The sequence below is a fragment of the Chlorella variabilis genome, assembly GCF_000147415.1.
Source record: "Chlorella variabilis unplaced genomic scaffold CHLNCscaffold_26, whole genome shotgun sequence".
In the NCBI taxonomy this organism is placed as follows: domain Eukaryota; kingdom Viridiplantae; phylum Chlorophyta; class Trebouxiophyceae; order Chlorellales; family Chlorellaceae; genus Chlorella; species Chlorella variabilis.
Genome location: NW_005435062.1, coordinates 449,306 through 472,876, shown reverse-complemented (window position 1 = coordinate 472,876; position 23,571 = coordinate 449,306). Strand labels below are relative to the sequence as shown.

Below are 23,571 nucleotides of genomic sequence, written 5' to 3'. Positions count from 1 at the left end.
ACATGTCCTGCAGTTGATGATTCGTGGTTTCATTGCGGCGGAGAAGGCTGCTGCAGAAGAGGCTGCAGTCGCCGAGGCTGCTGCAGCAGAGGCTGCCCGCCTTCAGCAGCAGCTGGCCGTGGCACAGGCTGCAGCGCTGCAAGCTGTCGACAGCACTGGCGAAGGCCAGCACCCAGGGACAGCAGTCGGCACTGCCTCCTCGTCGACGCTTGGCGCTGTCCAGACGGCTGCAGCTATACAAGGGCAGCAAGCAGCCACTGCTGCCACAGATCCTGGGGCAGCAGCTGGCCAGCAGGATGCTACCGTGGCGACTGGCGGTGCAGGTGCCGCTCAGCAGATGGCCGAGGCGGGTGCTCGGGTTGATCCGGCAATGGTTGTGGATTCTCAAGCAGGCGCTGCGCAGCAGGCTGCAGGAGGTGTGCAGGGACAGCAGCAAGCCACAACTGCTACAGGTGCTGGGCAGCAGATCGTTGGCGCACACGCGGTGGCCACTACCGCCAGCGGCATCCAGCAACAGGCAGCCGCAGCTACAGTTGCTGCCAATGCAGGCGCTACTGATTTGACAGGTGCCACAGCGCAGAGCGGCACCATTGCCGGCCAAGGCGGGGCTGCGGGCACGGCTACCAAGGCCACAGCTGATGCCATGCTTCAGTAGCTCACTGAGGGCACGCATGGCGTTGGAAGAGCCAGCGGATTTGCAATCCGCCCCCTATTTGTTTCTGTTACAGATGCCGGCTGCTAGTTTGCTCAATGAATCGTTGCAAATGCCAGCAAGGCAACTGCGCCCTGGAAAAGTCCAAAAAGAACAGCAGGAACGCACCGACCGCTCACGGTTGCTGCAATGCAGTGACAATACTCGCAGGCAGGGATTTCTGGCGCAGCACAGGGAGTGCAGGCTGCCCTAAAAGCGCTTGATGTCCTTGGGCGGCTTGAACACGATGGGATGGCTGTCAGGTGTTGCATTCTCATCAGGACGCCACATTTTAATGCTTTTATCAGCCTCACACGTCACCAAGCGTGACCCGGTGACATCGAAAGACATTGCATAAATGCCCGCCTGCACGTGGAGTGGGGCAGCAGCTCCGTGAATGTTAAGCCTGCTGCATCTGTCGGCTGTCCATCCAGGCTGTTGCGAGGCATCAAGGATGATGCCACACCATAACCACAAGCCATCCCACATAAGCACCTCACTGTCCAGCGATCCCGGTTGCACGATGGTATCCTGCTGCTGGAAGCTATTGCCCGATGTCCAGTCCCAGAACCACAGGCTGCCATTGTCGGCACCTGCAGTCGTAAGGCAGGGCAGTGACACAGTCGTGGCATTGGGGGACATACACGCAGGTGCCACACCCAGGTCCGCACCACGCCCGACAATGGATGGCAGCCTGCCATACTGAGCAACACCCACCGCTTGCAAGCACTCCATCCTGGTTAACTGCCATACAGTTGAGGATTGCCTGCATGAAAAGGGGCAGCAGCAATGGCAAGAGACTGTCGACGGCTGGCTCTGCAGCAATGAGCACTCCTAAGCATCGCATTTGGCATGTGCCAGCGCACCCTCTGCTGCTGCAAGAAGTTGTGCAGGAAGTCGCCTTGCGGCAACTTGAATTTCTTGATGTTATCCGCGGCGCCTGGGGACAAGGGGGCCGCCAAACCGAGTTTGTGGAGGCAGCAACGGCGGAATGATGGTGCCGCCAGTTGCATGCCAACCATATCACACCAAACGAAACCCAACCAAACCAAACAGGCAAACACTGGGCTCACCTGAGGTGAACGTGTGCTCTGTGGGGGATGCCGCCAGCGCCCTGACTGCCTGCATCCAGGAGGACCAAGAGGAGCGGTTTAAGGACGTGGCATGCTGAGTTGTCTGCTGCGGAATCCACGAAAGGCATGGACCAAATCAATGTCCTACCATACCTTCTTGTGATGCGTCAGCGTGGCAAGCGTCTTGCCCATGCGCAGGTCCCACAGCCGCACTGTCTTGTCATGGCTGCCCGTGACCACCTGCACAGGGAACGCCAGATGCACACTGCCTTCAGCAAGGGCCGCGGCATGTTGTTGCCAGTAACCAATCATCCAGGCATCCACGAATATCATCCACACAACGCTTGCCTGCGGATCTGTCGGCATTGCCAGAATGGCTGACACGGTATCCTCGTGCCCGCTCAGGCAGTGCACCTGCACCTTGGTGCGGATGTCCCACACGCGGCATGCTGCAGGGGGCACCAGGGCGAGAGGTTCCGCATTAGACAGGCACCCCGTAGATCGGGAGTCAATCACGGTGTGCAACATGCACTGCACCTGCATCTCGGCCTCCAGTCATGATGATGTCCACTGTGGGGTGCTGTGCCAGGCTGTACACCCCCGACAGGTGGCCGTGGTAGTTCCGAATGACCTACAGGACACGTTTGAGCACATGGACCCCAGTCTCCCTTGGCAGCACCACACACCCGGCCTCCATCATGTGTTCTGTGCGACTCACACAGCTCGGAGATGGCGGGCGAATGCCACAAGACGCCGCGGCAGAGCCCACCTTGTTTTGCTCCAGATCCCAGCACTTCACCATCTTGTCCAGGCCACAGGAGAACATGTAGGGGTGCCGCGCGCTCACAGCCAGACCCGTCACCTGCGCACAAATGCCAGGCCAAGCAAGCGACGTGAAAACATGTTAATCACACTCTCAAGATGGAGAGCAAGCACACACAATGTCAGACAGGAACAAAGTACTATGAAATGTGTTGATGAGCTGGCAAGTCGTGCAGTGGTGCGGCAGGGTGTGCCTGCTCAATGTGGCCCGTCAGCGTGAGCCGCAGCTGGCCGCTGGCAGTATCCCAAATCTTGATGGTGCGATCAGCTGAATGGTGGGGGAAGGCATTCTGTAAATTAAACTGCAATGGTATTAACACCGGGCCTGGATTTCAAGTAGCTGCACATCATTGCTGCCTAGCTGTTGTTGCACCTGAGCCAGTTGCGAACCACTCGTTGCTGGGGTCAAAGGCCACGGAGCGCACCCAGCTGCAATGGTGCAGCTGAGGCTTGAGTTGAGTTGAACGCTTAGCGGCAATGGGACCCCCAGGCAACACCATACAGCTGACTGGGACCCTGCGGAATGCCTGCTGCAGTTGCATGCAGGCGGCAAGTCGCGCACCCCAGATGCCCCGCGATGACACGGTACATGCGCCAGGGTGCATGCCACACCGGCCTGGGCCACTTGCTGGGTAGCCGCCGCGCGATGGCCGCCGAGGGAGTGTACTCCTTCTGCGCCAGACGCAAGGACAGCCCTTCAGCGGCACAGAAGCTGAGGACTGGCTGGGATACAGCAACGGCTGCACGCCATTGTTCACCTGACCGCCTGCAGCTGTTGGCACCATCACGGTCCCGCCCAGTGCCGCCTTGGCCTCGGCCGTGATTCTGCCTGGGCCGGCTGGGCCGCCGTGCACCACCAGCTCCTTGCCTTTTGATGCTGCTGCCGCTGGCCTGCAGGCCGCACGGCAACGGGCAGGACCCACAAGCAACTTGACACAGTTGCATAGCAACACTAGCTGCATAGCAAAGTGCACACTGGACAAGAGGTGGCGCGCGGGGCAGATACAGCTGTAGCACTCACGCTTGCGCCGGGATGGAGTCTATGAGCTTTGCGGTGTGCGACTTGCTGTCTGCTGCCGCCGCCGCCGCTGCAGACCTGCCAGCCGCGGCCTCGGCTGCTGCGCCACGGGCACCTGCTGCAGCCGCCTCTCGCGGCTTGAAGCCCTGCAACATGCTGTATTCGTCCCTCATCTGCATTGCATTGGGAAAGGGCAGCGACGGGGTTGGAGACTCAACACGCAGAAGACGGGGTGGGCGCAGCCACCTCTCCAGCAGGGTGCGTCGGGAAACGCTGCCTTGCTGCCCACCTTGCAGGCAATCTTGACCCGCTGCGCATCCTCGTCCACCGGGACCTTCTGCCCGTGGTTGGAGACGAACAGGTCATGCGTGCGCTTCAACGACAGCAGCGTGATGGCTTTTACAGTCTTCCCCTCGATAGGCAGGTCGGCGGCCGCGGGGGCGACGGCGGGTGCCGGCGACATGCTGCCCCCTGTCGGCGGCGAAACTGCAGCACCCTTCCCTTCTGCAGGGTGGGCTAGGTGAAGAATGGTGGAGTGAGAAGGTCCATGCCCTCTGGCACCCCCATCAGCAGAGGGCATCTCACCAGGAACCCGGTCGACCGCGGCACTCTAAGCTCCAAGGGCTGCTGAGCGGTGTCGCTTGCTTGCGGGGCGGCCTCCTCCCGGGTTGCTGCGCCGTCGTGTTGCGGACGCGCAGGCGAAGGTGAGCTGCTCAGGGGAGATGAAGATTAACGCAGTCCCCGCCCAAAAAGCACTTAGAACCCAGCGCAGCAGCCGAGGTACAAACAAGGACAAGACAGAGCAGCCGACTCATCACAACTCACTCTACAGGTGACCGACTTACCACAGCACAGTATACATAGTAACCTCCCTGCTGTGGCATCAGTGACATCTCGGGCTAACCTTCGCTGAGCTTGCTGCCACGCTTCAGAATGGATGCGCGGACTCAGGTGCGCGTTGACGGAACGCTCTGCCGCTCCTCGCTGGGAGATGTAGCGGCGGCGGGCGGCGGGCGGTGGGCGGCGGGCGGCGGGCGGTGGGCGGCGGGTACCCTTGGCCGACCAGCGAGCACCGCACAACTTGCGTTGCTGCCTTTCTCTCCGGCCATATCCCTGTTGCAGCTCATCAGCGAGGCAATCCGAGTCATCCCAGACTTCCCCAAGGCGAGTCCGGAGTGCGGTGGGGGGCTGGTTCGCTAGGCGCCTGCCCTGCGCGGCGCCGCACCGCACTCCCTCCCCGTTGCCTGCCGCTCAACTTGATCACGGGAGTGCTGCAGCCTGGGATAGCGTTTCAAGATGTGACCACTATTCTGCTCGACCCTGCCGCATTCAAGCACACCATCGAAATGTTGGTCGAGCGATATCGCAGCATGGAAGTCGACGTGGTGGCAGGTGATTGTGGCGGCGCTCCTGTAAACACCTGTTGCAGCACTTTTTGCGTGAATTCTACACCAGCATCTGCAGGCTTCGAGGCGAGAGGCCTTATTTTCGGCGCGCCCCTGGCCATCGCTCTCGGCTGTGCATTTGTGCCTCTGAGGAAGCCCGGCAAGCTGCCTGGTGAGCTTCTGATTGCTGCACTGCTGAGCCCATTCATTTCACACGACACATGTTTTATCGGGTCGCCGAGTGCGTAAACCCTGCCTGCAGGCGCCACAATCTCCGCCGAGTATACCACAGAGTATAGCGTCGACCAAATCCAGATGCATGAAGGAGCGGTGCAGGAGGGGCAGCGGGTGGTGCTTGTGGATGACCTCATTGCAACAGGCGGCACGCTCCGGGCAGGCATAGAGCTTATCCAGAAGGCGAACGGCCAGGTGTTGGAGGCGGCCTGCATCATCGAACTGCCGGAGCTCCGGGGCCGCGAGAAGCTAGGAGGGCTGCCGCTGCACGTGCTAGTGACCAAGCAGGACTGCTTGTGATTGGTGTGTTTCAACACCTGTCACTTACCCTGCATTGCTTTTGGTCAATATTCTCAGCGCATTTTTGTACGGTGTATTTGCGTTACACATTAGCCACCCCTTGCCAAGGGCATTCCTTCATACGCCCATAAGGTTGCACCAGCGTCACGCCGCATCAAAATAGTGCGGCCCAATACCCAAAACATGGCAGCAAATTCTCGCCAGGAGCACATGTGTTGGTGTGCATACCACGGGCTTCATGCCAGGATTGTTTGGCCAACTCCATCGTCCCCCGCAACGGACAGGCTGCATGGTACCAACGGACAGGCTGCATGGTACCCTCATTTCATCGGCATTACCCCCACCCCACACCCACTGGTCATCACTGGAGTTATGGAGTACCTGGCCACCGTTGCTCACCCCCGCCGCATGGGCAGGAGCCGCATGGCAGCAGCTGCTGAGGCGGCGGCCGCCAGTTTTCACATTTCTTGTATCTACTCTGCAGTGCGTCCAGCGGTTGTTCATCCAAGCGAATCTTTCACCACATTCTGAGAACGCTGAGGCGTGCTAGCGAGGGGAAGTTCAGGTCTGACGGCCGCCAACTGCGATCTACTCTATCTCAGCTGCACAACTTGGAGACAGGTTGACGCTGGCGAAGCAACCGCTGGACGCACTGCAGCAACTTAATGTGTATGTGTGTGTGCAGGCGCGACGACTTGGGCAGTGGGCGAGTCTTCCTAGGAAGCGGGGACGTCCCATTCGCCCGTGGCGGGCGAAAGGGCAGTGTTGTGCGCGCCGCCGCTCTCGGCCGGCGCCGCCGCGCTCGCTCGCTCGCTTAGCGAGGAGATGGAGGAATTGATGGACCACCACGGGGCGGGACCCCCAGGCATGTACCAGCAGCAGCAGTACATCTTGGTTGACGACCACGACCACTGGCCAGAAGCGCCGAATGGGCTGCCCACCCCTGCCGCCTCCACTGCCGCTGCCACCCTGCTGCCGCCCCTGCCGGGCGTCCACACGGCCCCGCCTGGCAAGCCAGTCATGATGCATGCGCAGCCTGTGGAGGACGAGGCGACCGAGTCGGAGGAGGAGCACGCGGCGCAGGGGCGATCGGCGGCGCTGGCCTGGCACCACGGCCCGGCAGTGCACCGCCCCGAGTCGGCGGTGACGGCCGCCTCGCAGCCGTCACCCACGCCCTCGGTCAGCTGGACGGCGCCGGTGGCCCCCATGGCGGCAGCGCCAGCGCCAGCGCCTGCCACCAAGGGCAGCAAGGCGTCCAAGCCGCGCAAGCCGGGGGGCAAGGGGGGCATCACGCTGCGCCTGCTGATAGAGGAGGGCATCCTGCAGCCGGGCCATAATGTGCTGTCAGTTGTGAGTCGGCCCCCTGCTGTGCCTGCGTCCTGTGTTGATGGTGATGGACGCCGCAGAGCAGCTGCCGCTTTTCAGTGCCCAGCACCCCTGCTGCTGTTGGGGCGCCTGGTGCTGTTGGAACTCCAGCTGCCCACATGCCAGGGTATTGTGTATGGGAGGGACCTTTCTGCTCCGTTGTTGCATCCCCCAACCCGTTGCGGCCCCGCCCCGCGCCGCCGCCTGCAGGACTACAAGGGCATGAAGCAGATGGCGACGCTGATGCCGGATGGCCGCATCTCCAGTGCCATTGGAGGGCAGCACATGGTGTTTGAGTCGCCCTCCGCCTTCAGGTGGCATCAGGCAGCAGGGCGACCTGCCGCCCCGGCTTCTCTACCATGTTCTGGCCGGCCACCGCCTGCTGGCTCATAACAAGTGGCCCCTGCCTGCTCTTCAGCATCGGCACCCATTCCGTTCCCGGCTGTCTTGCTGGCCTGCTTGCCTGCAGCATCTACCTGAAGCGCCTGGTCAACCCCACGCGCAAGGCTGACGACGGGTGGAAGACTGTGCGGTACAACAACAGGCGAGTTGCAGCAGTTTGCGTGCCCATTTGTGTGTCTACAGCAATACGAGATGCATGGTCGTGGTGGGCTGTGAACCAGTCCGCCTTGCTTGCAATGGCCTGGGTGCAGGGTGCTGGAGCAGTTCAAGACGGAGCTGGCAAAGCGGCGAATGGGGGACAGCAGCAGCGGTGCACCTGCACCCGCACCCCCACCACGAGCCATGCTCTCTGGTGGCGAGCGGCAGCATGCTCCCGCACCCAAGCGAGCCCGGGTAGACTCCAGCAGCGACCTCACAGGTACAGTGCACGGGTGGCTCAATGTGTTGGATGCTCACCCCACCCCCGGATGTCAAGCTGGAGGCCCAGCAAGCCCTTTGTGACCCTTTCATGCTGCCCCCCCTTGTGCCCCTGGTGTCCCTGTCCAGGCGGCTCCATGGCTATGTCAGCAACTGTGAAGGAGGGCGACCGCAATGTGCTCAAGCTCAAGTTTGCCCGGCCTAAGAGGGCGGAGGAGGGGGCGGTTCCAGCAGCGGCACGGCAAGGCGTTGGCCAAGCGGCGGCAGCAAACCCGCAGGCCCCTGCGGCACCTGATGAGCAGGGGGAGCTGGGCGACTACTCACGGTCAAGACCACGCCGGCAGGTGCACAAGCCGCCGCGGTATGCAGCGCTGGGCCAAGATGATGAGCACGCGCTGCAGCCGCTGGAGGCGTATGGCCCGGGCCCGCCAGGAGCGCCAGGTTAGCTGCGAATCTGCACCCTGGCTGCTCGTGGGCTATACGATCATGGTCTTAGAGTTAACATTGCTGTCTCGACATCTCTTGTTTGTGCAGGCGCGCAGCCGTACGCGTTGTACGTCTCCCCGGCGGCCGTTGTTATCATGGACCTCCATGCCCACCTGTGCAAATGTGAGGTCATCGGCATGCTGGCAGGCACATTCGAGCCCACAACCAGGACTATCAGGTGAGGAGCTGGAGGAGGATCAACGGTTATTGTGGTGGATGCTGCCATGGAGCATGTTGCCCTTTCAGTTGACTGTATCTGCAATGCTCGCCTCGGGATGTCCAACTTTGCAGTGTGCTTCACGCACACCCAGTGCGTGAGCTTGCCACTGAGGATGACAGCATCAATGTAGAAATGGATCCAGAGGATGAATGGCGCATGCGGCAGCAGGTAGCAGATTCGGGCATGCGGTGAGTTCCAACCGGTCTGCCTAGGACAGTTCCACCTGATCGACGCCAAAGTAAAAGTGTCAAGGATGCTGTGCTGTTCTCGCTGTCCCCTTCGTTGCTGCAGGGTTGTGGGTTGGTATCACTCGCACCCCACCTTCCCCACACAGCCATCGACGATAGATATATATAACCAGGCACGTCCCTGTTGTGCTGCTCTTGCTGGGCAGCTCCAAGGCAATGAGCTGGATGCGCTTGTAATGGGACAGCAACTGGTGCTGTGTGCCCTGCCTTGCTGTGGTGCAGGTGCTGCAGCAGCACCACCACCGCGATGAGGCATCTGGTGCGGAGCCGTACATTGCAGGTGTGCCAGTATGCTCGCCAGCACCAGCACATGTTCTGGCATGTGCGCGAGGTTTTGAGTCTGTAAACACTTGAGCTGGCTCTTGCCTCCAATGCACGGCCACACCGCTGCAAGCTTGTGTTCTCTTGCTGCAGCCATTGTGGGCCCGTACGACAAGCGGCTGAACAGCCCTTGCAGCAGCATCACCTGGTTCTATGTTGACCACCAGCCAGGCACGCTGCCAAGCGCAGGCCAGCGCCCCGAGGACGTGGGCTGTGTGGCCAAAGCACTGCAGACCGTGCAGCTGCCGGACAATGGCAGCTGCAATGTCCAGGCAGAGATTATGGCTATGCCGGCGGGCAGGATGCTGGAACTTACACAGCGGTATGCCACCAAGCGCGACGCAGGTGCGCAGGGAGGGGTGTGTGCGTGGCTGAGCTTGCCATCAGAATGCAAATGAAGAGCCGGCAGGTGGGACATCATGAGCGTTGCCACTCCCCACGGTGCAGTTGACATGGCGGGCGTGTGGAGGGACGGCACCAGCTGCATCCAGAAGCTGGTAGCTTCCCTGCTGGTGAGCTGTCCGACTGGGCCATTTTGAATGCTCGGCTTCAACTTCATAAACCGTGGCATCATAAACCGCGTCATCCATACATGTGTGTATTGCCAACTCGGTTCCTGCGAATGCAGAGTCATCTGCCGCCAACGCAGTGGGGCCCCAGCCAGCAGCAGGAGTTTGGCGCCCGGGTGCAAACTATGTGAGTTTGCATCAACTGCCAGCTACCCACAATTGACCACTGATCCAGTGCCCGCTTTGCACATATCTTCTTGCAGGGTTACAGCCGCGCTTTGCACGCTACCAGGAGCACCGCTTGCTGAGCCTGTTGGTAGCGGCATTGCTGTTGCAGCAGCGGGGCCTGCCGCCGCGCCATCCCTAACTGACAGGATGGGCGCAGAACCAGAGTCGGATGACGAGCCTATCAGTGATGTTGATGAGTGATACCTACTACTACCAACTGTTTGTTACATTCCGTTGTCCTGACAGCTTCCGGTTCTGCTCCTGCTTCTTCTTTAATTGTTTCACGCGTTACTGGTCAATCCTGGTCGGCGCATCTGGCAGCACTTGGTACATGGGGAGCGCCACACTGTCTGCCGTCTTCAGAAACACCGCCTGCATAGGGCACCAGCAGCAGGCAGCGAATGGGAGGGGCGGAGAGGGGCGGCTCCAAGCGTAGCGGCCTGAGGCTGGCAGCCGTGCGCCCCGCGCGCCGCTACTCACTTGCACGCCGTCCCACTTGCGTGGCACCTTCTCTACTGCGGCTGCAATGGCGGCCAGCGTGTTCTCCACGCCCTGCTGCTCGCTCTGCGACGATCTGGCCACCTTGATCGCCAGGCTGTTGCCGCCTGTGCCTCAAACAGCAGGGCATTACAGGGGGGGCGCGTGTCGTACAGTCATCCAGCCGTGCACATCTGACACCCAATGCAGCAGCATGTGCAGCAGCCAGTGCATGCGCGCAAGCTCGCACCTGACCAGAACAGGTACGTCGCCTCGCAAGCCCTGCGTATCTGCCCCGCCCAGTCCTTGCCCGTCAGCCGCACCGGCACCGGCTGCTTCTTCTTCTTGAAGAATGCCTTGCCTGCCAGCATGGGTGGGGCAAACGAGGATGAATGAGGAAGGCGCTGCGGGCTCATTGGAGTGATACAATACAAGCAACCTGGGCTGGGAGCAACCAGAGTGCGTCCCATGGTCTGGTCCCGACGGCCCGCACCTAGCAGTTTGGGCAGTGACGGCAGTATCCGCTCGTCTGCTGCAAACATGTCGTAGCTATTGCACAGCTGCCGCTTGGCCTCGTGGCTCTCGTACTTGGTGCGCAACTTGCTCAGCCCCACCACCTTGGAGATGCCCGCAACCCGCTCCTCCCGCACTTTGCTCTTGGCCGCCTTGTGCCCCTCGCCTGCAGCCGCCGGAGGGGGTGCTGGGTCCCACATGTCAATCACCAGGCGCACCCGCTGTGGGCAACCTGCCTGGACCATGCCAGCGCGGCAGAGACGAAAGAGACGGCACACCTTTGTGGTCCTTCACAAACAGGCAGACCTCCGCATTCTCCGCCACATAGATGGGGTGTGGAATTGGGATGCGGATGGGCTTGTCATGCCGCGGCTTTTGCGGGACTTTCTTCAACGCAATGACCTGCGCGGCAGCGTGGGAGGTGGAAGTGGGCGCCGGCGATGGGCGGCCCGCCGGCAGCGGAGCCCAACGCCAGGGTAGCCTCTCAACATGCGCACACTGACACCAGCAGCTCGGAGCCGGCAAAAAACGAGCACACGCCGATGGAAGTCCTCTGCCATTCGGAATTCGGCATGCATGCACTTTGCCGTGGGCTGTTCTTGCGCACCAGGTAGAGGAGCTCATCCTCCTCCAGTAGGCTGTTCTTGTCTTCGCCGCGGGAAAATTTCAACAGAGCCTTTACCGCCTTCCTCACTATCTCCACATCGATATAAGAAACCTTGTTCATCTTGCGTATTCACAGGAAGAAGAAGAACAAGGCTACGTGAGTGACTCGGGGGGAGACGCGCCAGTCGACCAGCTGAGCTTGCCGCCACAGCGCGCCGCCACAGCGCGCCCGTCTGGCTGGCCAGGTAGTCGCCTGGATCTGGACCAGATCATCTGGTTGGTGCACGAGTTGGGTCACCAATGTCTTGCGTGCATTCCTGAACTTGCAGTTGTACCCCAGTGCGCTTTACCAGGGAGACGGGCGCCAAAGCGACCGCACCGTCAGTGCCGTCGCACACCCATCCGAACCAAAATGATCCTAGTCTCGATCTACTGGACGGTGTTTTGAATGAGCTAAGGTGAACATTCTGTGTTACTCGACGAGACCACATCAACTTCACGGGAAAGGAAAAACTAGCGCCCCCCGCAGAGACATGCTCATGCCAATCAGCAGGCTGGAAAATGGAATGGGATCGACCGCAATCAAATATTACTAACAGGAAAAATGGGGGGGGGGCATCTGATGAGGGGAGACAGAAGCATGTTATGATTCAGACATTGTGTATTCGGGTTGCATTTAGGGTGCAGGCTGATGACCGCATCCGACGGCTTCACTCCTTGTCCTCCAAATTCACCAGCTTGCACGACATGCTCCACAGCTTCTTGGCCTTCTCCATGTTGCTTGCCTGCACAGAGCAGAGCCACGAGGGGTCGAGTTGAGAAGGGGGGGGGGGGGGGGTGCGTGCCAAACCTGACCACTAGGTTTGGGGGGCCAATATGCGTTGCCCTGCTACTTGCCTCCTCGCTGAGACGGTTCTCCAAGGCGCCATCCACACTGTCGAACCAGAGCGAGGACCTGTTGTTGGGCGAGCGCGGCGGCGGCAGCACGTTAGCAGGCGCGGATGCGAAGGTTGCGGCTGAGGAAGCAGCACAGGCAGGGATGCTGAGCCCTGCTCGCTCTCTGCTTACTTGTCGTTATCCCATGACCAGTACACGCCGCTGTTGGCCAAGCTCGGGTCCGAAACAACCTTCAACCAGTAAAGAGGGCAAGCCGCCAAATTGAGCACAGGCAGCAGCTCAGCCCATGCTCCAGCGCACTTCGGTGCCCCCGCACCCACCCACCCCACCTGCGCCAGGCGCCGGCCAGCCTCAGCCTCGCTGACGTAGCCCTTGGTGATAAACTTCTGAAACGGCGGGAACAGGGTGCGGAAGAGGCCAATGTGGTTGCGGAAGAGGCCGGTCTCCGCGATGCAGCCTGCAGCCAACACGGGACAATCAGCAAGCGTCGTTCAGCCACAACGAGCCCGTGAGACCCCTGTGAGCAAGGCACAGCCCATCAAACGCGCTGCACTGCGGGCTGCGCAGTCACCGGGGTAGAGCGATGCAAACGTGATGCCGGTGGACTCGTGGTACCGCTGGTGCAGCTGGCGCATGGTGAGCATGTTGCAGACCTGCAGCAGTTAAGCAAGGGGTGGCACGGCGGTAAGGAAGGATGCCGCTGTGGCACAAACCACCTCGAGGGGCAGGCAGGCTGATGCACCCTGATCCAGGCAACCGCCGCCAAGCCTGCACCTTGGAGTCCTTGTACGCCTTGGCGCCGTCAAACTCGCCGCCATTGATCATGGAGCTGTTGCGGCCATCCAGGCCGGTGCTCAGGCCGCGCAGGTCGCCCAGGTCGGCCTGCGGGGAGCAGCAGGGTGAGTGGATGAGAGGCAACACGGAGCGTGCACGTGGCACCTGCGACGGAGAAGGCGGTATGAATGGGCGTCGCATGGGCATGTGCGCCGCACGGGCTTGCCTTTGGAGGCACGTTGCCTGCCAGCGTGTTGGTGTTGCCAGTGATGGAGCCGACGATGATGCAGCGGGGCTTGCCGGCGGGGTTGTTGGCGGGCGCCTGCTTCAGGTCGTCCAGCAGCAGGTTGACCAGCAGGAAGTGGCCCAGGTGGTTGGTGCTGCGGCATAGAATGGGGCATCCAGCAGGCACGAGTGGGTGCCCATCGCGCATGTGTGAAGCGAATGGCTGTTGAAGGCAAGCATGCTGGATTGGTTGGGCACCCTCAAAACATGGCCCACCACCACGCGGGGACCTGGCCAACTGCTGCATGTGGCCAGTGCCTTGGCTCACCCCACAGACAGCTCAAAGCCGTCGGCGGTGAAGGTGGGCTCCTTGGCGGTGGGCAGGTACACCGCGGCGTTGGCCACCAGGGCGTCCAGGCGGCGGCCGCTGCACAGGGGCAGGGTGGCAGGTTTAGGCTGGAAAAAAGCGGGGTGCGAACCATCACATGGGCGCTTGATCGAAGTTGCAGGACCGCGCGTGCGCCTGGACAGGCCAGTCTGCCGAGGACAGAAAACAGCTGCCGCCGTGGCGCGAACAGTGCGCACCTGTTCTTGAAGTTCTGCACAAACTGCCGCACGCTCTCCAGGGAGGCCAGGTCCAGGTGCATGACAGTGTAGGAGCCCTTGGGCATGCCCAGCTTCTGTGCCGCCTTCTCCGCCTTGGCAAAGTCGCGGCAGGCCATGATGACGTGCCAGTCACCGCTCTGCGCCAGGGAGTTGGCAGCGTTCAGGCCCAGGCCGGAGGAGGCGCCTGCAAGCAGTGATCGGGAAAGGGGGGCGCACAACGTGAGTGAGCACTGCCGAACGGGATGTGTGTGTCGACTTGGCGGCGGGCGGTTGCAGGATGAGTGCATCGGGTCGGCAACCCTCGAGCCTGTGCCGCTCACCGGTGATGACGACGGTGGGCTTCTGCAGGCTCTTGTCCTGCTCGGCCAGGGCCTTGGGGCGCGAGGCATTGGCAGCGGGCGCAGGGGGTGCAGCAACGGCCTGCACCGCCAGCGACGCACGGTGCCCGGCACTGCGCTGCGCGGCAGCTGTGCGCAGGGGGTTGGTGCGGGGTGAGGCCAGGTGGCTGACCCCACGCCTGCTGGCGGCGGCGGCGACGCCGCTCGTGGCGGAGCAGCGAGCGGCAGCAGTCGAAGCCATCTGCGGCGCAGGGGCGGGAAGCATGGGTACAATTACACCTCTAAGAGGCGCTCTCCCACTGGGCCCGGGGCTTTCGTGAAGAGCTCCCGCGGAGCAACAACTTTCGCAGCAAATGTACACACCTTCTTCTTTAGATGCAACACTGGTTGTAAACACGGCAAAACTTGGTTTACAAACAACTCGCCCGAGGGACTGGATGAGGATAAAGTCGGGAGGAAAGCGGGATTATATGATGGAATCCGGTTCGCGCTTGCATTGTGATTGGCTTCAAAGGAAGGGGAATCTTGCAATTATATAAGCTATGCAGCATGCTGCTGCTGCTCCCTGACTGCACAGCCCTGAGCTACTGCCTGCTGGCTGTTGGGCTCCTGCTGCTCTTGCTCCATTCGCTCAGGCTCTTGCACCTGTGTTAGCGGGTCCCCCTCGTCCCACATGGCCTCGCCACCGTCCAGCGACGGCTGTTCTGCCGCCTCTGCCGCCGCTGGCCCTGCTGGTACTGCTGGCGCTGCTCCTGCACCATACTCGCGGCGAGAGGGGCGGGCGGCCGCAGCTGCTGCGCTGGCAGCCTTCATGCCAGCATCCCGCTTACGAGTGACTTCTATTAGCTGCGCAAAGCTGCAGCCAAACAGGACGGCTTCACAGCCTGCCTGCTCACCCTCCCCAGCGGCCTTTGGTGCTGCTGCCGCTGCCGCTGCTGCCATGCCAGCGGACCCGGCACGTGTCGATGTGTCGGCTATCACCTTGCCGACTCCCGGTAGCAACTTCAACACCGTGCTTTGCCGCTCCTGCTGCACGACCCTCTTGGCCAGCCGCTCGTAGCTGGTGCGCTCCTGCATAGGCGAATGCAGCACACAAGGCTGTAGCCAGCGTTGCTGACGCCCAGGGCCCAAACTGCACCGCTTCCCGCTTCTCCCACGCCAGCGCTACCTGCTTGTCGTTGGCCATCTGCACAGCCAACCTCATGTTGCTGTACCGCTCCAGCAGCTCCTGTATGTGCAAATGGGCACACATGCAGCACGTCCGTGCCCCAGGCAAGGCGTCCTGTGCCTCTCCTCTGCCTGACGGCAGCGGCAGACCCTCTCGCAGCCTCTTAATACCCTGCACCCGGCAGCCCTGACCACCTTCTTCTTGCCGTCGGTGGGCAGCGAATACTTCTTCAGCATCTGGCGCAGACTCTTCTCCGAGGCAAAACTGGGGACAATCTTGGCCGGTACCGGCAGCGGCAGCCAGGTAGAAGTGCCGCCTGCTGGGCCGCAGTGCTGGCCGCCGGCATTTGCCAGGCACTGATCCACGTGGGAGTTGATGTAGAACCTGGGAACTGAGCGGCTGCGGCGGCAGCGGCAGCGGGGGGGAGAAGAATGAGATTGGCATGATGTGCTGGAGCAGCAGCTGGTGGGAACAAAGAGCTGGGCATTTCGCAAGCAGACGAAAGCGCATGCTGCAAATGTACCTGCAAACGGGGCAGCGCACAAATCCCGTCGGCGTGTCTGCTGCCACCGACCCTGCCGCGTCGGTCTGCTGGCGCTGCAGTCCGGCAGGCTGTCTTGCGCCCTCGCCCACTCCTCGTTTGCCATCCGCACGCTTGCTGCATGGCCCAGACCGGTGCTGCCGCTTGGGGGACTGGCTTATGTCGGGACTGGCACCGTCGCCTCCCAGGCTACTGCTGTCGCCGTCATCCTCGCTCATGCTGGTGGCCTCTGGCTCGCTGCTTCCGTCTTGGCTGCTGCCATCCCGCACCAACACTTGTCCCGTGCGCCGCCGTGTGGCGGCCGGTGCGCCGCTGCCGCCACCAGCATCCACGGGTGCGTGCTGCAGCGAGGCGCGCCGCTTCTTGACAGGCTGCCGCCTCCTCTCCTCCTGCGCTCCCTGGGCTGCTCCTGTCTGGGCTGCTGCTGCCACAGCCGCCCGCAGCAGCGGACGGGCCGCAATCCAGGCCGCTGTGAGTTGCAACATCCCGTGATCAACATGCAAATCGCTCGAGTTGCATGTCTTCCTGCAAAAGAGGCAGTCAGCTGTTGAATAAAATGAAGAACTCAAATGGCAGTGCAGACAACATCTGTTGCTACCTGCAAGTTGGACAACTCGGCTGCCCGCTCTTCTCCTGAAACGAGAGGTTTTGTCGGATGCATCTGCTGCAGAAAACGTGCCCACACTGATTGAAAATGAGAGGCGTTTGAATTGTTTCGTGGCAAATCGCACACGCTGAAGCTTGATCCAGATCATCTATGGCAGCTAATGCCTTTTCTAGAATCGCTGCTGCATCCATTGCATCGCAGTTGGGCCTCAAGCTTCAAATGTGGATCCTTCCACGGTGGGCTGCACCACCTACAAGCATCCGGAAAAAAATGGCAATATGCAATCAACGGTTGGACAGGCCGAGTCCTCCAACTACCTGGCCCACATCAACTGCTGCTGCTGCTGCTGCTCCTGCTGCTGCTCAAGAGCAGTAGGGCACCGAACCTTCAGTGTCTAAATGTCTAAATGGTTGGATCACAAGAGCGCTAAAACCTGTGACCCCCCCTGCGCGGCAACATCAACCAATAGTGAGAAGCGAACTCCTAATTTTTGCTGAATATATCATGACAAACCACCCGGTCCAGCCACCTTCACACCCTTAAAGTATTGAATCCCAAAAGGTGCGCACAAAAGAGCTGTCACGTGACTAGGCAGGCAGAAGGCGGCGGCGGCCAAATGCGGCGGTGGCCCACCTGCGGTGATGGCGGCAAAGCGAGGTCCGACCTGCCAGAGGCCCCAGCTGTGCTCAGACCTTGCAGGAGATGCTGGCAGCCGTCGCGGTTCTCGGGCTCCTGCGGCAGGAGTTGCCAGCGTCAAGGTCCCGGCAGGTCGCTGCCTCACCAAGCTCGACAGAGTTTCGGCGTGCTTGGATCACTTTTGATAGCAGAGAAAAGCCGTCGCCACGTTGGTACAACGAATTTTGCTTTTGTACAGCTTAGCGACACCTTCGATGCTCCTCCACCTGAAACCCCCCGGGTTTCATGAACACTGAGTCCCCTTTCAAATGTGACACTCTGCTGGGCGCTCCGATGAAACTCGCCTGTGTGCTCCTTCTCCTGGCGGTGGCAGCATCCCAACCAGTGAAGCAGCAGCATCAGCAACTGCCCGCCGTGCGCCGCGCCAGGTGGGGGGGGTGGCGGGCGTTCTGGGGTCGCCGCCACACCTACCGCCGCCGCTATGCTGCTCTACGATTTGTTGCAGTGCTGTGTTTGTCGTCTAGGCCTCAGTCGTGCCCCACCTGTGGCACTCTGGCTGATTGAGTGCAGCCGGGACCGCACGCTGCTGGTGAGCTTGGCCAATGGCCAGCTGGTCGCGCTGGACAAGCACACCGGCGTCGAGCTCTGGACGTTCGACAGTGGTGCTCCATTGCTGTCGTCTACCAATTATCATGATGCAGCGCGCATAGGGGCTGCCTCCTCAGCGCGCTTGGCAGACAATGGTAAGTAGGAGGCTCTCGCCTTTCCCTGCCCCTGCTGGACGTCACTGTTCACCGCTGAGTTGCGAGGTGCTGCTGTGGTTGGGATGCAGATGTCAGAGACTTGCACAGCGTGGGCAGCATTTTTCCTGGCACAGATGGGGGCCTGTATGCTACCTACCTTGCCACAGATGGTGGCAGCCCAAGCATACAGGCAAGCCAGTCGCACACCAGGCACAGGCACAATGTGTCGCCTGGCTGCCTACCCCCAAAAAGATGCGTGCGTGCTATGTGCTTCTTCGCTCTTCATGCGCTGGCAGCTCGCTTTTCCGTTTCTGGTTCTGGTCGTGCAGAGGCTACCAGTCAGCGTGTCTGAGCTGGTCAATCAGAGCCCGGTCAGCACGATGGATGGCAACATGCTAATGGGCAGCCAGCACACTTCAGTGTTTGTTCTGGATGGCAGGACCGGACAGTTGATCAGGTGAGATGTTGCATTTGTGCCACTGTACATGCTGGCTTCCTTTCACCGATTTTTAAGGGTAATCGCAAGTTCCTCTTGCAGAACCGTGTATGATTTTGATGGCGAGCTTGGCCAGCTGGATGCTGCCACCTTAGGTGATACACCTGTACACCTTCTGCCCCGTACGCCATATTGTGAAGCGTTTGGGCATCCGCAACATGACTGCAGAGAGCGTGCTTTATCGCTCAGAATTGTGCCAAGTTAGTGCCCACTAGCGGGGTGCCCAGTGCGCCGCGTCTTCCCTTGCGCGCTGCAGGTGCAGAGTCTGGCCTTGACACTGAGCTGAGCAGTGTGGTTGTCATTGGGCGCAAGGATTATATCCTGCGATCAGTACACCCGCAGGCAAGGTTCGCTCCTCTGTGATGCCTGTATGTGTTTCCGCAAAGTTGCTTGCCTCCTTACCACCTGCCACTGGATGCCACTGGTTGCTGAAGTCAATGCAGCTGCATGCGCCCCTCCTGGCGCAGTATGGCCTCCAGTGGAATGTGACGTGGGGGCGGGTGAATCAAATGTCCGACCTGGAAGTGTGGCAGTTTGGCGACGTGGACGACAGAGGTTTGCGATTGATTGCGACAGCTCACGATGTACTATGCAAGACCGCTCTCAAACTCGGGTCATTTATTGTGTCCTGCTCATGTTGCAGGTGTGCTTGGCAGCGCAGAAGCCCTGCCCCAGCAGCCCGAAGCACACATCGCGCCTGCAGACATCAGACTGCTTGTGGGGCCCGACTTCTCCCTGCGCTGCACGCACCCAGGAAAGATGTTGGGCGATGTTGCTACTGTGGGTGCAGTGGTTTGGTTGTTGCACCTGTGTGTGGCACGAGCTGCTGAAATGAAGCAAACTGGTAAAGTGCATGAGGATGCCTGACTGCGTCCCTCTGTATTGCAGGGGACGGCTGGGAGCAGTGGTTGCACCGGTTTGATGCGCTGCCCTTGGCTGCTTACCTGGCCAACAGCGGTGTCAACTTGTTAAGCCCTCGGCAGCAGCAGGGCATGGCGCCAGCCTCCGCCGCGGTTGCATATGCTGCCCTGCTGCCCACTCCTGCCGACGCAAGTGTCGGCCCAGGCAGCGGAGCAGAAAGCGATGCTGTGGTGTTGGTGGCGCAGAAGGGCAGCTTGTTTGGCATCCCCGCAGCGCACCTCACATTTGAGGCCGCCAGTGCAGAAAAAGGAGCAGGGGCAGCTGGGGGAGGGCAATGCCAGATGCCAGATGCCACAGAGCAGCAGCTGGTGCGGGAGCGGCAGATTATGGATAGCGCCCAAGATGGGGCACTGGAACTCTTCCATCAGCATCAGCGGCGCCAGTCAGCTGATGGAGGTCAGCTGATCCAACATGCGTCTTTGCAGTGCAAGCCCATGGCCTTCGACTCTGGCTACTGTGCATCCACCGTGCTTGGCGTGCATGTTGTGCAGCGGTATAGTGCCAGCAGCCTCCTGCTGCTGCCGTCATCAGCAAACGGCTCGGCAGCAGTCCCTCTCACCCAGAGGCAGCTAGAGGAGAAGCGGCTTGGCAGCTGGGTTGTGCTCCTTGCAGGCACAGCACTGGGAGCCACAGCATCAGTGATTGTGGTGGCATGGACACTGCGGCGACAAGCAGCGACCACCCAGCAGCAGCAGCAGTCGGTGATTGTGGCTGCACCAAGCAGCCAGAGCACTGCAATCCAAGCTGGGACCCCCAGCAGCAAGGGTCGGCGAAAGGGTGGCAACAGCAAACGTCAGCCACACCATCAACAGTTAAGCAACCATGTCAAGGGTTTGATGCAGCAAGCGGCATTGCTGGACGTGAAAGGCCAGCAGGCACCCTCGGTGGGTGGCTTGACGGCTTCCCTTCACGAGCCACAGCTTGGACACCAAGAGGACGACAGCCTGCCCAGCAGCTCAGCCATGGCAGATGGATTGACAAACCCCGCCATTCAGGCTCGGCAAGTCAAAGATGGTGTCATCTTGGTTGGGCGCATGCGGGCGAGTGCAATTTCAGTTTTGCCACTATGCCTTCCGTTTGTGCCGCCATGCATGTTGCTCATCCCGGACATTATATCCTGCTCCGCTAAAGCATTTTTCAGCTTTTCCAAGCTGCAGCTGTGTCTCCCTGCAGGTCGGGCCTGGTGTGCTGGGGTATGGCAGCGGGGGGACAGTTGTCTTCTCAGGCGAGCTGGATGGTCGACCCGTGGCAGTGAAGCGCATGCTGCGGCAGTTCTACGAGATGGCACGGAAGGAAATCAACGCCTTGATTCTGGCGGATGAGCACCCGAACATTGTCAGGTAGGCAGCCGCTTTGTACCATGACGCGGCGCCAACGTGGTGCGCATGTGTGCGGCCAGTGCTGCCTCGTGCTCTTTGGAATTGCATGCTGATACAAAACTTGTTTGCAAACATGTTGTAGGTGCTTTGCCATGGAAGAGGATCACGAGTTTGTGTACATGGCGCTGGAGAAGTGTAAAGCCACTCTGAGTGATGCCATGCAGGTGAATGCGCAGTTGATGCTTCTGGGTTCGGGCTGACTTCATGCTGCTCTGCCTCTCCACCCCCCAGTGCAGCTTCCTGTTCCGGTCGGTAGCCATGCCATTCAACTCATAGTTCATTGTTGCAGAGTGAGGCAGTGCGGCGCAAGTTTGTTGGGCCCGATGGCAAGCCCACGTCGTTTGCATATCAGATTGCCGCTGACATTGGCCATGGGGTGGCAGCGCTGCACGAGCGCGGCATTGTGCACCGCGACCTGAAGCCGCAGAATGTCCTGCTGACTGAGAGCGGAAGGTGGGCAAACTTTCCTGCCTGCTCTTCATGTGAATAGGAAGTTGTCTGAGTGGCGCAGCAAACCCTAAGCAGGTGTGCTTCTGGCTGACATACAGGGCAAAACTCTCGGACATGGGTCTCAGCAAGCGACTTGTGCCTGAGCAACTCAGCTTCGAGTCAGTTGGATCTGGAGGCAGCAGCGGGTGGCAAGCGCCGGAGCAGTTAATTAGTCGTAGCGGCGGCACTGCACGGCAAACCAATTCAGGTAAGGTTCTGCAAGTGGGTGGCTGAGGCAGCGGATGCTCGATGAACTGAACTACCCACGTCCACACATCCTGTGCAGTTGATGTCTTTGCTTTTGGCCTGCTGCTGCACTACTGCCTGACGGGAGGGCAGCACCCCTTTGGCGAGCTGTACGAGCGAGACCCCAACATTCTACAGCTGCGCCTAAACCTGAAGCATGTGCGGCACCTTCCGGAGGCAGTCAACTTGATTCGCGGCTGCTGCGAGCCTCAAGGTGGCCATGGTATTGACCCTTTTGGGTCCTTGGTTTCTACTCTGCCATATCAGCTTTCTGCCATATCAGCTTTCTGATAGCATTCTTTTTCCTGCAGATCCAGATTGCCGACCCGCCATGCATTCCGTGATGGTACATCCAGTGTGGTGGCCAGCGCCACAGCGGCTAGCCTTTTTGATCGCGGTCTCCGACCGCGTTGAGGGCGAAGACCGTGCGGTGCGCATGCAGCTGCACTTGAGCTGTGTACATGCATCGCCTCTGTTCACATTTCATGCGAGTTTAAACTTGTCAGGTTCGCTTTTTCTCATGGTCAGGAGGACCGCACGATGTACGAGGCGCTGGAGTGCTGTACACAAGATGCTTTTGGCTCTGGTGGCAGCTGGGCAGCATTGATGGATAGTGGCCTAGTGAACAACTTGGGTAAGCAGCGAGACTGCACCTTTCAGGTGTGATTACAGCCTCCAGCGGCTTCCTAGCAAACGGGGCAACCTGCCTTGCAGGGAAGTATCGCAAGTATAGCTACAGCAGCCTGCGTGACCTTCTTCGAGTCATTCGCAATAAGCACAACCACTTCAGGTGCCCAGCTGAAGCAAAGAGGGGTGATCTTGAGCACAACATATTGTGCAGCATGCGCACTCGCACTCGCGCGCGCGCCCCCCCACACACACCATGCCTGGCCATTGCAGAGAGCTCCCGGCAGACCTGCAGAAGAAGATTGGGCCCCTGCCCGGCGGCTTCCTGGGCTACTTTGCGGGCAGGTTGGTCCGCCAGCCAGGAACAAGACGATTGTGCCCCTATGTTTTGCCTGCCTGTCCTCGCAACATGGCAAAATGGTCCACTTGGCATCTAATGCAGGTACCCCGGCTTGCTGATGACTTGCTACTACTTCATGCTCAAGTGGTGCTCACAGGAACACGTCTTCCAGGTGCGGCTGCATGGTGCAGCAGCATAGCAATGGGAACCACGAGTGCAACCTGATGGGTGCCGCTGACCACTCCTATCTCTGTCGACTGGTTGCTGCTGGTCGACCCCCGGCTTGCGTGTGCAGCCCTACTTCCCAGCTGAAGCAGCTGCTCTCTTGGATCACATGGCACCACGATCAATTTGCCAGCCTCTGCTCGCAGCAGATGCAGCGGCCATGGGGAGCAGCAGCAGGCTTCAGCAGGCGGCTCGATTAGATGAGTCGACGCAGAGCAGTATGGCACCTGTTGTGGACCCGCTATTGGCAGCAGACGCTGCCATACAGGCTGCAAAGCACGCATCTGCGGCAGCAAGCGCCGCAGCGGCGGCGGTGGCATTTGCACCTAAGGTGTCTCCACTGCCGTCTGCGGAGGTAGGCACAACGCCTGCCAAGCTGTTGGAGCAAGTGCACCATGAGCCATTGGAGCGGCAGACGGGGGCAGCATCCGGCCAGTTGACGTCGAATGGCGGGGGGGCACCCAGCAGCAGCACGCCCACACCCATGCAGCAGCTGGCATCTGCTCCGGCAAGTGGAGCACGGCCTGCACGAGGGTCTCGCCTGCCACCAGGGCTGCTGCTGGAGCCTTCACTGCCTGAACACGACATTGCCCCAGGTCAGCCCACGCATGCACTCAAGCCCAGAGTGCACGCGCCTGCTGCGTAGTGCTGGCCTGACACTGCGGTTTGGTTTCATCGGTCTCATGTGCAGTGAGCATAGTGCAAGACGAGCAGGGAAGCGTGGCACTATTCCCTCAGCGTCCTGGACAGCCAGTGTGTGATTTTTACCAGAAGACCGGCCATTGCCGGTTCGGGGAGCTGTGCAAGTACCACCATCCAGCGGAGTTTGCAGTCCGCCTCAACCCCCGGGGCCTGCCCGTGCGCCCTGGCCAGCCAGTGTGCACATTCTATCAAAAGACGGGTGAATGCAAGTTTGGGCCCGCCTGCAAGTACCACCATCCATAATTTATTGAAACATCATCCATGTAACCCCATGACCTATTCAACTAACAATTATG

General features: G+C 60.4%; 7 protein-coding genes across 7 annotated transcripts; 4 read left to right on the top strand and 3 right to left on the bottom strand.

Moving 5' to 3' along the window:
* Nucleotides 1-901: 901 nt before the first annotated feature.
* On the bottom strand, nt 902-4,067 carry CHLNCDRAFT_49185 (hypothetical protein; the record flags this gene model as incomplete). The annotated part of the gene is made up of 14 exons (XM_005843840.1): nt 902-1,057; nt 1,187-1,284; nt 1,409-1,457; nt 1,558-1,631; nt 1,765-1,813; nt 1,918-2,004; nt 2,104-2,213; nt 2,302-2,395; nt 2,534-2,606; nt 2,728-2,854; nt 2,960-3,015; nt 3,149-3,210; nt 3,563-3,777; nt 3,851-4,067. The coding sequence occupies 14 exons, from the start codon at nt 4,065-4,067 to the stop codon at nt 902-904; spliced, it is 1,467 nt and encodes a 488-aa protein (XP_005843902.1).
* Nucleotides 4,068-4,537: 470 nt separating this feature from the next.
* Nucleotides 4,538-5,523, top strand: CHLNCDRAFT_27518 (hypothetical protein; the record flags this gene model as incomplete). Its single annotated transcript, XM_005843903.1, has 4 exons — nt 4,538-4,772; nt 4,874-4,996; nt 5,069-5,161; nt 5,252-5,523. 4 exons carry the CDS (start codon nt 4,538-4,540, stop codon nt 5,521-5,523), a joined length of 723 nt encoding a protein of 240 aa, XP_005843965.1.
* Nucleotides 5,524-6,348: 825 nt separating this feature from the next.
* Nucleotides 6,349-9,682, top strand: CHLNCDRAFT_139765 (hypothetical protein; the record flags this gene model as incomplete). Its single annotated transcript, XM_005843902.1, has 11 exons — nt 6,349-6,873; nt 7,099-7,202; nt 7,358-7,420; nt 7,542-7,708; nt 7,837-8,148; nt 8,242-8,316; nt 8,505-8,581; nt 8,884-8,941; nt 9,076-9,327; nt 9,430-9,494; nt 9,632-9,682. The coding sequence occupies 11 exons, from the start codon at nt 6,349-6,351 to the stop codon at nt 9,680-9,682; spliced, it is 1,749 nt and encodes a 582-aa protein (XP_005843964.1).
* Nucleotides 9,683-10,007: 325 nt separating this feature from the next.
* Nucleotides 10,008-11,436, bottom strand: CHLNCDRAFT_139764 (hypothetical protein; the record flags this gene model as incomplete). Its single annotated transcript, XM_005843839.1, has 6 exons — nt 10,008-10,091; nt 10,200-10,324; nt 10,447-10,557; nt 10,690-10,875; nt 10,988-11,111; nt 11,317-11,436. The coding sequence occupies 6 exons, from the start codon at nt 11,434-11,436 to the stop codon at nt 10,008-10,010; spliced, it is 750 nt and encodes a 249-aa protein (XP_005843901.1).
* A 589-nt stretch (nt 11,437-12,025) lies between these two features.
* Nucleotides 12,026-16,349, bottom strand: CHLNCDRAFT_139763 (hypothetical protein; the record flags this gene model as incomplete). The annotated part of the gene is made up of 13 exons (XM_005843838.1): nt 12,026-12,100; nt 12,542-12,669; nt 12,784-12,865; nt 12,987-13,094; nt 13,225-13,366; nt 13,540-13,638; nt 13,797-14,001; nt 14,138-14,396; nt 14,801-15,011; nt 15,108-15,226; nt 15,324-15,383; nt 15,515-15,722; nt 15,997-16,349. The coding sequence occupies 13 exons, from the start codon at nt 16,347-16,349 to the stop codon at nt 12,026-12,028; spliced, it is 2,049 nt and encodes a 682-aa protein (XP_005843900.1).
* A 3,760-nt stretch (nt 16,350-20,109) lies between these two features.
* On the top strand, nt 20,110-22,547 carry CHLNCDRAFT_37276 (hypothetical protein; the record flags this gene model as incomplete). The annotated part of the gene is made up of 11 exons (XM_005843901.1): nt 20,110-20,307; nt 20,441-20,607; nt 20,729-20,810; nt 20,936-21,099; nt 21,195-21,343; nt 21,422-21,595; nt 21,693-21,811; nt 21,910-22,015; nt 22,096-22,171; nt 22,282-22,353; nt 22,451-22,547. The coding sequence occupies exons 1-11, from the start codon at nt 20,230-20,232 to the stop codon at nt 22,545-22,547; spliced, it is 1,284 nt and encodes a 427-aa protein (XP_005843963.1). The 5' UTR covers nt 20,110-20,229.
* A 755-nt stretch (nt 22,548-23,302) lies between these two features.
* Nucleotides 23,303-23,518, top strand: CHLNCDRAFT_27455 (hypothetical protein; the record flags this gene model as incomplete). Its single annotated transcript, XM_005843900.1, has 1 exon — nt 23,303-23,518. A coding segment is annotated over one exon (216 nt), but the record flags the coding sequence as incomplete, so codon positions are not given.
* Between the last annotated feature and the right edge of the window lie 53 nt (nt 23,519-23,571).